The 13,550-nt window shown below is 40.8% G+C and overlaps 1 protein-coding gene across 3 annotated transcripts in view; it reads left to right on the top strand.

Annotated features, from left to right (window-relative positions):
- Nucleotides 1–1,497: 1,497 nt before the first annotated feature.
- The window catches only part of MANBA (mannosidase beta), a 113,377-nt gene continuing 101,324 nt past the window's right edge, over nt 1,498–13,550 (top strand). The window contains exon 1 of one of the 3 annotated variants that reach the window (XM_019416035.2): nt 1,498–1,739. In XM_019416035.2, coding sequence (XP_019271580.2) covers nt 1,563–1,739 — 177 coding nt within the window. In that variant the 5' untranslated portion in view covers nt 1,498–1,562. Of the gene's footprint in view, nt 1,740–10,194; nt 10,216–13,550 lie in introns of those variants that run through there. The other 2 variants (XM_019416027.2, XM_019416053.2) reach the window with 2 other exon arrangements.

Below are 13,550 nucleotides of genomic sequence, written 5' to 3' on the forward strand. Positions count from 1 at the left end.
AATCTCTAGCACTAGAAGATCTGTTGGATCACATGACGTAAGTGTAATTTTTCAGGTCTGACTATAGGCAATTACAAAGGCTTTACCTGACAGGCGTTGTGGGAAAAAGCCATCCCTTCATCCCATGCTTGGTATACAGCCAAAGTATTACAATCTCTAAAAGAAGTTGCAGTGAAGGACTGATGTCCCTCTGGCTCTTCACACATTTGCATTCCTAGCTCCAGTAACGTCATTCCTAGTCATTCCTAGGTCTCTTTATCTGAGGCCTTGGGCAGAGATCTTGTTCAGGTGACTCTGCTCCTATCTCCTTCCTTATTGGGCAGGACAAGTGGGAAACCTTGAACACATTTATTCCTACTCAGGCTCAGTACCCAGTAACTTCCTATTCCTAACCCTTCCTCCACCCCATCATCTACAGGGTCCATACAGCAGCTAGAGCCTTTTGTTCAGGGTTCCCTCAACAGTGAGACAACCCCACATCTCTGCTGATCCACCTGCCCCTCAACTGGCATGTCATTTTATGGGGGAAACGAAGCAGGGGGGAGTTGACATCTGGTCTCTTTTAGCCTTTTGTTTATACCATCACAGTAAGTGATTAAAGGCTTCACTGTTACCTTCATTATGGCTCCTCTCCTTCTGGTATTCAAATGAAGTGTTTGTTCCACGTTTTTAAGTTCTCCCACAGTCCTCGAATACATGTCAACTCATTTTATGCTTATAACAACCTGAAAACAAGGTGCACTGTCCACATTTTTTAGTTCAGGACACTTTCCAGTTCAAGTCCCACACTTGGTGAGCAGCAGAGGATTTTACATTTGCCTGCACATTTAGTGCAGGTTTCTGAAACCTCAGGAGGCCGCCTCTGTGAGGCTTTATAAAACACAGGGTCGTAGTCCACTAACATTAACGAAGGTGCTGTTCTATCTCTGGGCCAGGCTTTATGCTGCACGCTGTACACGGATTTTCTCAGCGCTCACAATGACCCTACGAATTAGGCAATTTTAGTTATTGTTTACTCTTTGAAGGGTGGGAGTACGCCCGGAGACCAACCTATGGAGGTGCAGGAGGTGAGCGTTACCACCTCCAGGCAGACACCTGCAGCGTGGATGAGGGTCTGGGGAAGTTTGGGGGTAATGAGGTGGTGAGTGTCTCAGGGTTTCGGTTCTCTGAAGCAGTCAGGAGCCTCTCTAGCTGTGTCTTGTCATCCTACTCTGTGTTCTTGAGCTTTCCGAGGCTTTGCGCGCCACTTTGTGCCCAGGAAACTGGGTGTCCCAATTACCGTGCACAGTTCTCGCCTCTCGTTAAGACACCGGAGCGGCAGGTAAAAGCGCGGAGCAGTGCTCAGACTGTAGAGGTACCAGCCCAGGACCGGCTTCTGCCGGTCTGCCGGGGATCTGCGCTCTCCGCCCATCCGCGTTGCCGCGGGAGCCGGGGCGGGTCCCCATAGCTCAGCTGACCTGGGGGCGGGGCCCGGGCGGGGGAGCGCCAGAGCCCCGGCCTCTTCCGAGGGGACCCGTGCTTCCGCGGCCTCCTGTCTGGGGATCGCGGCTGCTGCTCGCGGTATGCGCCTCCGCCTGCTTCTGCTGCTCGCCCTGTGCGGGGCGGGGCCCACTGCCGCAGCCCGCAGCCTCAGCTTGCGGGGAAGCTGGAGGATCCGCAGCGGGAACGGCTCGCTGGAGCTGCCGGGGAGGGTCCCCGGTTGCGTGCACAGCGCCCTGTTCCAGCGGGGCCTCATCCAGGTACTGCGTGCGGCCGCCCCGCCGGAGCCAGCACCGCGTGCCCCTCGTGGTGAGAGGGGCCAAGGAACCGCTTGGCAGCCCCCAATCCTTGGGCTTTGTTCCCGGGTTTAGATCTAACTTTACTTTTGCCTCTTCTGGTCTGTGGCAGGGAAATGCTGAAGCAGTTTGCCTTCTGTTGGCAGAGAGCACCGTTGGCTTCCGGGCTTGGTGGAAATAAGACGGAGCCAGTCAGGCACGTCGATGATTCTGGAAAGCGGAAGTTCGTACAGGGCAAACAGTATTTCTACTGGCGGTTTTCCTATTGCCATAGCTCTCCACTGAAGAGTGTGTAGAAAGGTCCTGTTACTGACAAAGCATAAGGCGGGGGATTCCTGTTTTACTGTGTGGACACTTCAGGGGACAATAGTTTTGCCAACTGTTAACTATATTGAGTAATGTCTCAGTTTTTCTCTTTTGCTTGTAGGCCTCAGGGAGTCAGATTTGGGAATGATGCAGCATGTTGGGTGAGGAGAATGAGATGTACAAGTAAGTGTAAGGTTGGATTACTAGTGCCAGTGTAAAGGCTAAATAATTTTTAAGGCTGATTGGGATATGAAGAAAGATGTTTCTTAGGGCATGTGATGCGTGTGTGAGTGTGTCTTAATAGTTGCTCCAATTTATAGACCACTTGTTGAGGACAAGAGGTTTGTTGTGTGCAGAGGTTTGCAAACAGCTTTTCCACCCTCTGCTGTTTTTATGGTTCCGTCAGCTGCATGTGGCTTTCCCATTCTTTATTTGTTCTTGCTCTGATAGAGGGTCACCTGGGGGGCTCAAATCATGATCTCATAGTTGGTGAGTTCCAGCCCAGCACAGAGCCCACTTCAGATCCTCTATCCCCCTCTCTCTCCACCCCTCCCTCTGCTTGCTCTCGCTCTCTCTCAAAAATAAATAAAGACATTTAAAAAATTAAAATCGTTCTTGCTTGGGAAAAGATGTACTTGATGAATATCTTTCAATCGTGTTTACCTGGGACAAGATGTACTTGACGCATTGTCCCAGTCCCCATAACAACTCTACAGAGTAGATCTTCTTATTTGCATTTTATGGATGATATGGAGTTATGGAGCCCAGAGAAGTTAGAGGATTTACCTAAGATCACACAACAATTAGGTGGCAGAAGTAGAAATCTATCCCAGGCTGGCCTGACTCCATTTCGTAGCCTGGATTCTCAACTGTGCTACTCTTACCACAGTGTTTTGAAAAACTGTTTTTGAAGCACTGTGGTTGACTTTCAGGAGTGTCATTAACAGTACTTAAATGACACGATTGTCAACTGGGGTTATGCAAAATTTATGATCTGGTACACATTAGCTTTTTTTCAAGAAATAAGTATCAGAAAGGAAGTGAATGTTGTAAATGAATGACACTGACCACAGTCCAGTTTATTTTTTAAAACAAGTAATTCTCAAATTTAGGTACTTCCACTATTTTTAGTTAACAAACTGCTTGTGACATAGACCACAGCCTACGTTGGTACTCTGAGGCTTCACTCATATATCTTGAGAATTCCTGTGTCTGTTTGGCAGGGTCTCCCCTTGCCTCATTTCACTGATAAAATTAAGGCAATGGGAAATACTGGTTTTAGCAAGTAGGATGATTGTTCCATTTAATGAGGCTACATATTAAGAAACAATGTTTGGTTACCAGCTAATGAGAAGGAGGTTGCTCACAGTGTGAAATAACTGACTTTTCCTCCTGAAAATAATTTACATTGTTTGCCAAATATTTCAAATTCGTAGAAGAACTTTAAGTTTAGTAAGGTAGATGTGGGTTTTATTTATTTATTTTAAATATTCATTTATTTATTAAAATTTTTTTAAATGTTTATTTTATTTTTGAGAGAGAGAGTGTGAGTGGGGGAGGGGCAGAGAGAGAGAGAGAGAGAGAGAGAGAGAGACAGGGAGACACAGAATCTGAAACAGGTTCCAGGCTCTGAGCTGTCAGCACAGAGCCCGACACAGGACTCGAACTTGGGAATGGCAAGATCATGACCTAGGCAGAAGTCGAACACTTAACCGACTGAGCCACCGAGGTGCCCCTGTTTATTTATTTTTAAGAGAGAGAGAGAGCACAAGCAGAGTAGGGGCAGAGAGAGAAAGAGAGAGGGAGACGGAATCTGAAACAAGCTCCAGGCTCTGAGCTGTCAGCACAGAGTCTGATGTGGGGCTCGAACCCATGAACCATGGGCTGAAGTTGGATGCTCAACTGACTGAGCCACCTAGGCGCCCCTGGATGTGGGTTTTAAATGGTAGTGGGATGAGAAATGGGGAAGGTTTTTGGGAATTGGAGAACTCCAAGCCTAATCATCAGCAACATCAGTATTATTACTGAATAATACGCTACTTTTATTCCACCTGCTTTATTACAACTTTGCCATCCTTTTTTGGTGTTGGCCCTCAGGAAATATTCTATAGTTTAGAGCAGGCAGTGGCCCCCATACTGTGTTTACACAAGAACTTGAAACATATCTTACCAAAGTCATTTACTTATTCATTTACCTAATTATCTCATAAGTGTTTATTTAGTACTTCCAACATAGCAGGCACTATTCAAAGTGCTTGAAATTGAGTGGTGAAGAAACAAACTCTGTGCCCATAGACATTCTAGTGGAGGAGATAGACAATAAGCAAATTAATAGGTAACATAATGTCGCGTGGTGCACCTAAGAGAAATAAAGCCGATTAAAGGAAGGGAGCGTAGGAGGCTGGTTGGGAAGGATTCCTATTAAAATAAAGTGGTTAAAGATGGCCATTTTGATAAAGTGACTTTTAAACAGAGATCTTTTTGATAAGGTCTGTTTTAAGAAGAAGTGCATTCTCAGCAGAGGGAAAAAAAGGCCGGAGTGGAGAGGGGAGAGGCCTTGAGGTGGAAGCATGCTCGACAAGTTCCAGGATTAGTGAGCTGGCCAGTGTAAGCCAGAGAAAGGGAATGTGTTCAAAGAAGGCATCAAGGGCGGACCATGCAGGGCTTATAAACTATGGGAAACACCTTGGATTTTATTCTGCATATGATGGGACTTTATTGGGAGTTTTGAGCTTAGACTTGCATAAATGGATCTGCCTATTAGAAAGTCATTCTGGCTATGTGAAGACTGCCGCAGAATGAAAGCATGGACACTAAGTACAGGACTATTACTTTTGAATGGACAGGAGATAACTTCCTGCTTGGACCAAGGTGGCAGCAGCAAACTGGTGAGCAATCTTGGGAGAACACTTTTTTTTTTTCTTGGTGTAGAATCTTAGTTTATCTGTTTACACATGTGGCTTGTATGAGTGTAGACATTTTTTTTTTTTTGCATTTCATAACTTGTTTTATTTTTTATTTTTTAAAATTTACATCCAAATTAGTTAGCATATAGTGCAACAGTGATTTCAGGAGTAGATTCCTTAGTGTCTCTTACCCATTTAGCCCATCCCCCCCACCCACAACCCCTTCCCGTAACCCTCAGTTTGTTCTCCATATTTATGAGTCTCTTCTGTTTTGTCCCCCTCCGTTTTTATATTATTTTTGTTTCCCTTCCCTTATGTTCATCTGTTTTGTCTCTTAAAGTCCTCATATGAGTGAAGTCATATGATTTTTGTCTTTCTCTGACTAATTTCACTTAGCATAATACCCTCCAGTTCCAGCCACGTAGTTGCAAATGGCAAGATTTCATTCTTTTGATTGCCGAGTAAATACTCCATTGTATATATATACCACACCTTCTTTACCCATTCATCCATCGATGGACATTTGGGCTCTTTCCATACTTTGGCTATTGTTGATAGTGCTGTTATAAACATGGGGGTGCATGTGTCCCTTCGAAACAGCACGCCTGTATCCCGTGGATAAATGCCTAGTAGTGCAATTGCTGGGTCATAGGGTAGTTCTGTTTTTAGTTTTTTGAGGATTGTGAGAATACATTTTATATATGTGTGTGTGTGTGTGTGTGTGTGTGTGTGTGTGTATGTATATATATGTGTGTATGTATATATATGTATATATGTATATATTTTTTGTAAGTTTATTTATTTTAAAAGAGAGAGTATAGGGGAGGGCCAGAGGGAATGGGAGAGAGAAAATCCCAAGCAGGCTCCGCACTGTCAGCGCAGAGCCCGATGTGGGGCTCGAACCCACAAACAGTGAGATCATGCCCTGAGCCAAAATCAAGAGTCAGATGCTTAGCTCTCTGAGCCAGCCAGGTGCCATGAGAACACATTTAAATGTAGAACCAGTAGGATTACTTCAGTTTGATTTGTTGATGGATTGGGCATAAGGTGTGAAAGAGGAGTCAAGGAAAAGTTCAGGATTTTTCGGTCTGAACAGTTGATTAAATGGAATTCATATTTACTGAGAGACTCCTGTGGCCAGCATGGGTGTTTCATAGGTGACTGTATTTCCTATACAGAATCTAAATCTTAGGTGTCTTGGAGAGTCTTTTGAGCTTCCTGCTAAAGGTTATCATTCATCATTCAGCCTACTATTATACCACACACTAAAGTATGCATTACAGTAAAAAAGAAATGAGTAAGACTCAGTTCCTATTTTGTAGGAGGTCACATTCTTGTGAGGCAGATGATAAGATATAAGTGCTTAGATAAGGGGACTCTTGTTAGGAAAGGTCTCAGCTTTCCTATTCAATTCCTCAGTAGCGCAAGTTTGAAAAGCTTTTTTTTTTTTTCCTTTTTAAATAAAAGATACTCTCAAATTAGAGAGTCTGTGCCAAAATTAGAAAATATAGGTAGTAAGAAGAAGAAAGCTTGGAAACCTGGCTTTCAGAGATAACTATTAAATTTTTTAAATGTACTATATCCATTCAGAATTTGTCTGTATGCACTTTTGATAATTATTTAAATACACAGTTTAACAACTTTTTTGTATAGTGTTTTTGATAGTTTTACATACAATAAACATATTTCTAACAAACCATATTTAATGGCTCTTTTTTATTTCATTGTGTACGTTTGCTACCATTTATAATCAGTCACTTACTGTTGGATTGTTATCTTACTTATTTTTTTCTATTCTTTGGTGAAGATCCTTTTAGCTAAATTTTAGTTAGTGTATATCCTTATTTTCTTAGACAATTCTTAGAAGTGCAATTGCTGATTCAAAGGGTATGCACATTTTTAGTGTTATAATATGTACTTCTCAGTTTTTTTTCAATAAAAATTGTAAGTTTTATGCTCCCATTATCATTTTATCCCAGTGCTCATTTTAAGTGCTAGATTTGGATATTTTTTTTTTTTTTTCAACGTTTTTTATTTATTTTTGGGACAGAGAGAGACACAGCATGAGCGGGGGAGGGGCAGAGAGAGAGGGAGACACAGAATCGGAAACAGGCTCCAGGCTCCGAGCCATCAACCCAGAGCCTGACGCGGGGCTCGAACTCACGGACTCACGGACCGCAAGATCGTGACCTGGCTGAAGTCGGACGCTTAACCGACTGCGCCACCCAGGCGCCCCGTAGATTTGGATATTTTAAAAAGCAGAAACAGGGGCACCTGGGTGGCTCAGTCAGTTGGGCGGACAACTTCGGCTCAGGTCATGATCTCAACAGTTCGCCAGTTTAAGCCCGGCTTTGCGCTCTGTGCTGACAGCTCGGAGCCTGGAGCCTGCTTCAGATTCTGTGTCTCGCTCTCTGCCTCTCCCCACTCTCGCTGTTTCTCTGTCTCTCAAAAATAAAGAAACATTAAAAAATGTTTAAAAAATAAAAGACAAGAACAATTTACTTTGTAGTAAGGTTGAACAATTTTTATCATGTTTATTGGTGATTTGCGGTTACTTATTCATGTTCTTTATTTTTCTATTAGCTATTAATCTTTTAAAATATAGATTTGTTAGACCTCTTTATTTGTTACATATTTTCAAAAATGTCCCATTCATTAATGATGTATTTTATCACATAGATGTTTTAAAGTTTTATATATTGAAATCTTATAAGGTTTTTTCCTTTTATGATTGTTATTTTGTTTGATACTATGCTTTGAAAGTAATTCCCTCTCTCTCAATTAAATAAATATTTACAAATATTTCTTTTTTTGTAACTTTATAATTCCTTTTCATATTTAAAATATTGATCCATTTGAATTTTTTTCAAATGGTTAATTAGTTTTTTATATCCCATACTTTAACAATTTCTCTTTTGTTCATTGATATAAAACATTAGTTTTTCATGTATGAAATTCTCATATACTGATACTTTTCTCATTCCCTCTTTTAAAATTACTTTTTAAAGCATTATAAATATTTAATGCTTAAAAAGTTTTTTTTAAATATTTATTTTTGAGAGAGGGAGAGATAGAGCATGAGCAAGGTGGGGCAGAGAGACAAAGGGAGACACAGAATCTGAAGCAGGATCCAGGCTCTGAGCTATCAGCACAGAATCCGATGCAGGGCTCAAATTCATGAGCTGCGAAATCATGATCTGAGCCGAAGTCAGACGTTTAACTTACTGAGCCACCCAGGCACTCCAAATATTTAATGCTTATTGAAAAACAACAACAAAATTGATGCCCAAAAATATAAAATATAAAGAACAAGGAAAAAATAATGAAAAGCATACTACAAAGCAGGAGTAATCACTGTAAAATTTTTCATGTGTATCTTTCCAGATTTTTCTAAGTATATACAAGTACAATAATATAAAAATTAAATCAATTTCTGAAATAGTTTTGTAAGTACTTCATTTAAAATATATGGTGAACATCTTTCTCCATCCACAAGTGTCTATAAATATAGATCTAGAATAATTTTTAATAACTATATAGATTCCATTTTGAAGATGTGTTCTACACTTAAATCTACACTTAAAAATAGAAGAAAATATATTATAAATATATGAATATCTACATGTACTAAAAAATGGTAGACACCAAATGCTTAGAACTTTTTCTCTAAATTTTATTACTGCCTTCTATCCTTCATAATGTAACTGGGACAGATGGTCAGAGAAGAAGATTTTGTATATTCTTGTACTCTGAAAGTAGCCAAGAGGCAATTGCCATGTGAATATACTTCTAAAGCTTTTTGTTATGGTGAATTTCAAACAAATAAAAAAAAAAAAGTAACTCAATGAACCCCCATTTACCCATCACCTGGCTTCAGCACAGTCCATTTTGTTTCTTTGTCCAGTCATTATACTACCCCTTACTTGAAGCAGTCCCAGATATCACATCATTTCATTCTCAAACATTTCACTGTGGGTCTCTAACTATAATACCATTATCACCATTTTAATATTTTTGTTGTGTTTCAGAGAAGGAGGTGTCACAATGATCAATGATGGCCCAAAATGGCCAAACATAAATTTATTTTTAAAGAAGAGGTACTTTTTCTGGTTGCCGTACTCACCTTCTACAAAAGACTTAAAAATGGGATACTTGGTTTTATTGGACCATTTTATGTGAAGTGATTTCAAAATCTTTTAGGAAAGGAATCATTTAAAGATCTATAGGGTTTCTAGAAGTTCGACTGCTTAAACAACGTGTGGCATTGAGGAGATAAATTAGCTAAGGACTCTGCATTTGAAGTTTAAATTTGAGCAGAAATAGTCATTCAGTTTGGAGGAAGAGAAAATCACAAGGTTTTTAAGCCTTTTTTCTTTTATTTTTTAAGCCTTTTTTTAAAGTTTATTCATTTATTATTTCTGAGAGATAAAGAGAGCACAGTGGGGGAGGGGCAGAGAGCAAGAGAGGGAAACACAGAATCCGAAGCGGGTTTCAGGCTCTGAGCTGTCAGCACAGAGCCTGATGTGGGCTCGAAGTCAGACGCTTAACTGACTGAGCCACCCAGGTGCCCCAAACCTTTTTTTTTTAAAGATAGCTTTAGAAAATCCTGATTCTTGGGGTGCCTGGGTGGCTCAGTTGAACACCCCACTCTTGTCTCACAATTTGTGGGTTCAAGCCCTGCGTCCAGCTCTGCACTGACAGCACAGAGCAGAGCCTGCTTGGGATCCTCTCTCTCCTTCTCTCTCTGCCTTTCCCCTGCTCATGCTCTCTATCTCAAATAAATAAACTTAAAAAAAAAAAAAGAAAATCCTGATCCTTAAACCTGGACACATGCTTCCTCATTTGATGCCTTGTCAGGTGTATTTAGGGCATAGGAGGATTTGCTTCTCATGGCCCAACACTGGGAATCAAAGCATCATCTGAGAGTTCAATCTTTAGGCTGGCTGGTCTTCATCACCCGTAGGTGTATATAGTCAACCTAGACTGTGAAATTCATCTGCATGTAATAATTATTTAATATTTTCCATGTGCAATGCACTCTCTTTGACCCTTTCAGGTGCACCTGTTCACATAATTCCCACCGCAACCCTGTGGAGAAGGTATCATTACTTATACTGACTGAGGCTCACACAAGTTATGGCCTAAGAGCATGCATCTAATAAATGGTGGGACAAGGATTCAACCCACATCTTTTCATGGCCCACGCTGCCTGTTGGCAAGAATAAATAGTAAGCAAAGAGAATAATTGCTGTTTTAATTTAAAGATGTCCAGTAAACACAGTGATGAGCACAGCATACTACTGTTCAAAATATATCACTAGAAGCATCCCATTTGCCAGAAGTTCTTGATAAATGCAATAATTCCTGAGGGTCAGTCCACACATCACTTCCTTATTCTCTGTGTCTCAGAAGTCTCTGAGTTTCAGCCATTACCTCTGTGCCACAACTGGTCCGGTGCCTTCATCTCTAACTCTGTCCTCCTGATTTGTGTCTGGAGATTTGGCTCCACTCTTCTACCTGAATGTCTTCATGGAGTATTGAAACTCGATATATGCAGATACCTCTTCTCTCAACTCTCCCAATCCTTACTTTTTCTTCTTTTATCTATTTCCTTTTTTTTAGGTTTACTTATTTATTTTTGAGACAGAGAGAGAGTGGGAGAGCACAAGTGGGGAAAGGGCAGAGAGAGAGAGAGTGAGAGAGAGAGAGAGAGACAGAATTTGAAACAGGTTCCAGACTCTGAGCTGTCAGCACAGAGTCCAATGTGGGGCTCGAACCCACAAACCATGAGATCATGACCTAGGCTGAAGTCAGATGCTTAACCAACTAAGCCACCCAGGCGCCTCTACCTATTTCTAATAAAAGCACCAACATTTTCTCAGTAAATGAAGCCTGGAATTTTGGTGCCATTTTTGTTTCTTCTCACATATGTTGCAACTTGTGCAACTTGTAGGTCCAGCCTACAACAACATCTTATAACCATTCTGGCCAAGTCATTTGTACTGTTATCAACCTCGCTTATTGTTTTCTTTTTAAAAAAGAGATCAACTGATTTTAGAAACAGATAAAGGAAATACAATTGATCCTTGAACAACGTGGGTTTGAATTTACACATGAATTTTTTTCAGTAAATACAGCACAATACTATAAATGTGTTTTCCTTATGATTTTCTTAACAACATTTTCTTTTCTCTAGCGTAGTTTATTGTAAGAATACAGTATATAATCCATATAACATACACAATATGTTAATTATGTTATTGGTAAAGTTTCTGGTCAATAGTAGACTATTAGTAGTTAAGTTTTTGGGGAGCCAAAAGTTAATCAGATTTTTGACCATGCAGGGTTTAGGAGCACTTATTGTTAACTGTACCCCTGAGGGTTAACTGTAATGATAAAAAAAATTTGAAGGTAGGGGGCACCTGGGTGGCTAAGTCGGTTAAGTGTCTGACTCTTGATTTCAGCTCAGGTCATGATCTCATGGTCATGAAATCAAGCCTGGGATCAGGCTCTGGGCTGGGCATGGAGCCTGCATTAGATTCAGTCTCTCTCTCTCTCTCTCTCTCTCTCTCTCTCTCTCTCTCTCTCTCTCTTTCTCCCCCTCTTCCCCCTCCCCTGCTTGTGTGCATGATCTCTTTCTCAAAAAAAAAAAAAAAAAAAAGAAAAAAAAATTACAGGTGGGAAACATAATCAAAGCAAGTATCCTTCCGTCCCTGTCTCCTAGTTTTCTAGTTCCCTTCTACAGAAACAACTACAGTTAACCAGATTCTTGTGTATATTCATGTATCTTATGATATATGTCTATATACATATAGAGTTATCTGTATTTCTTCATAAAGGATAGCATTCTATGTATGTTGTTTGGTACTGACTTTTTTCTTTCACTTGACATCTCATAGAAGTCATTTCAGATCCGTACATATAACAGTAATGACAGCTATCATTTGTTGAATGCTTGCTATGAGTAATGAATGGTTCTGAGCACCTTCCACATGTTACCTCTTGCAATGTTCATCCTGTTCCTGGGAGGTACTATTATTATCTCTGTTCTAGAACTGAGAAAACAGAAGTATAGGGGTGTTGTATGAGCTTCACAAGCTCCCAGAGGTATTCGGGCCAAGCTAGGGCTTGAACTCATGTGAACAAGATTGCTCCCCACTGCTGCTCTTACCTGTCAGCTCCATCCACACCCCTAGCTTCGTCTCAGAGGCAAGAACTATGGCTGCGCAGCTGTTCAACTGCCCACCCTTGCTCCTGAGCAAGTGTGATTTCCAACTCCTCTGACCCTCATGTCAGTCAAGAATCTCTCTCCAGGCATTTATGCTAATCTTTCATGAGTGCTACCCTGCACTGTGGAGTGGGCTAAGCAAATCATTTTGTTTCTCCTTTTAAATTCCCCTTTTAATCCTCTTTAGTCAGGATATAAGGAGTTTCCTTAACTCACAACCCCTTTTTACCTAGAGTTGTGTTAGTTGTGAAGCAGTATTTACTAGTTTAAGGATTTTAAGCAAAAATAACATTAAGGCCAATCAAAATATTTTGACTTATGAGGGTGCTTAGATGGCTCAGTCGGTTAAGCGTCCGACTCTTGATTTCAGCTCAGGTCATGATCCCAGGGTCGTGAGTTGGAGCCCCACGTTGGGCTTTATGCTGATAGCACGCGGAGCCTGCTTGGAAGTCTCTCCTCTCTCTCTCTGCCCCTCTCCTTGCTCGCATGTGTACTTTCTTGCTCTCAAAATAAATCAATTTAAAAACATGTTTTGACTTATGGATTTGTATATGTGAAGCTGCTGAAGTAAGAATCATAGCTGAGCTCATTTTGACAATGGATAAACAAGTTTGGAGAGTGCAGCTTCTTCTGAATGGAACACATCAATATCCCTATGTGGGTTAGGGTAGATCAGCTTCCTATGAAAGTCTGTCTTCTTTTTCTTTTTATTATATGGTATCTAGTACATGGAAAGTTTTATGCACATGTGCATTTGTGAGTTTTAAAGCCTATGATTAAATGAAGACCCATGCACCTGCCATCCAGTTTATGAACCTGCACATTGCCAACACTATTGCAGTTACCTTGCCTCTCCCAATCCTATCACTTGCCTTCCCCTAAGGTAACCGCTATTCTGAGTTATCACTTTCTTGCTTTTTACAAATTAAGGTTTTATATATCTGTGTATCTTTTTTAAAAGTTTATTTATTTTGAGAGAGAGACAGCACGAGTGGGGGAGGGGCAGAGAGAGGGAGAGAGAGAGAATCCCAAGCAGGCTCCGCACTGACAATGCAGAGCCCAACGTGGGGCTCAAACTCACGAAACTGTGAGATCATGACCTGAGCTGAAACCAAGAGTCAGATGCTTAGCCGACTGAACCACCCAGGCACTTCCAAATATCTGTGTATCTTAATATATTGGTTACTTTTGCTTATTTTTAAATGAATGTTTTCTTAAACTTTATTTATTTTTTTTGCCTAAGTGTCCAAGAATATATCTGTGTGTGAAATAGTTGCGAAGACTTCCTTTTCTGTATTTAACTCCATTTGAAGTAATTATGTCTGGGATGGAATC

The sequence above is a fragment of the Panthera pardus genome, unplaced genomic scaffold (genome assembly GCF_024362965.1).
Source record: "Panthera pardus isolate Hobbes unplaced genomic scaffold, ASM2436296v1 HiC_scaffold_13, whole genome shotgun sequence".
NCBI classification, from domain to species: domain Eukaryota; kingdom Metazoa; phylum Chordata; class Mammalia; order Carnivora; family Felidae; genus Panthera; species Panthera pardus.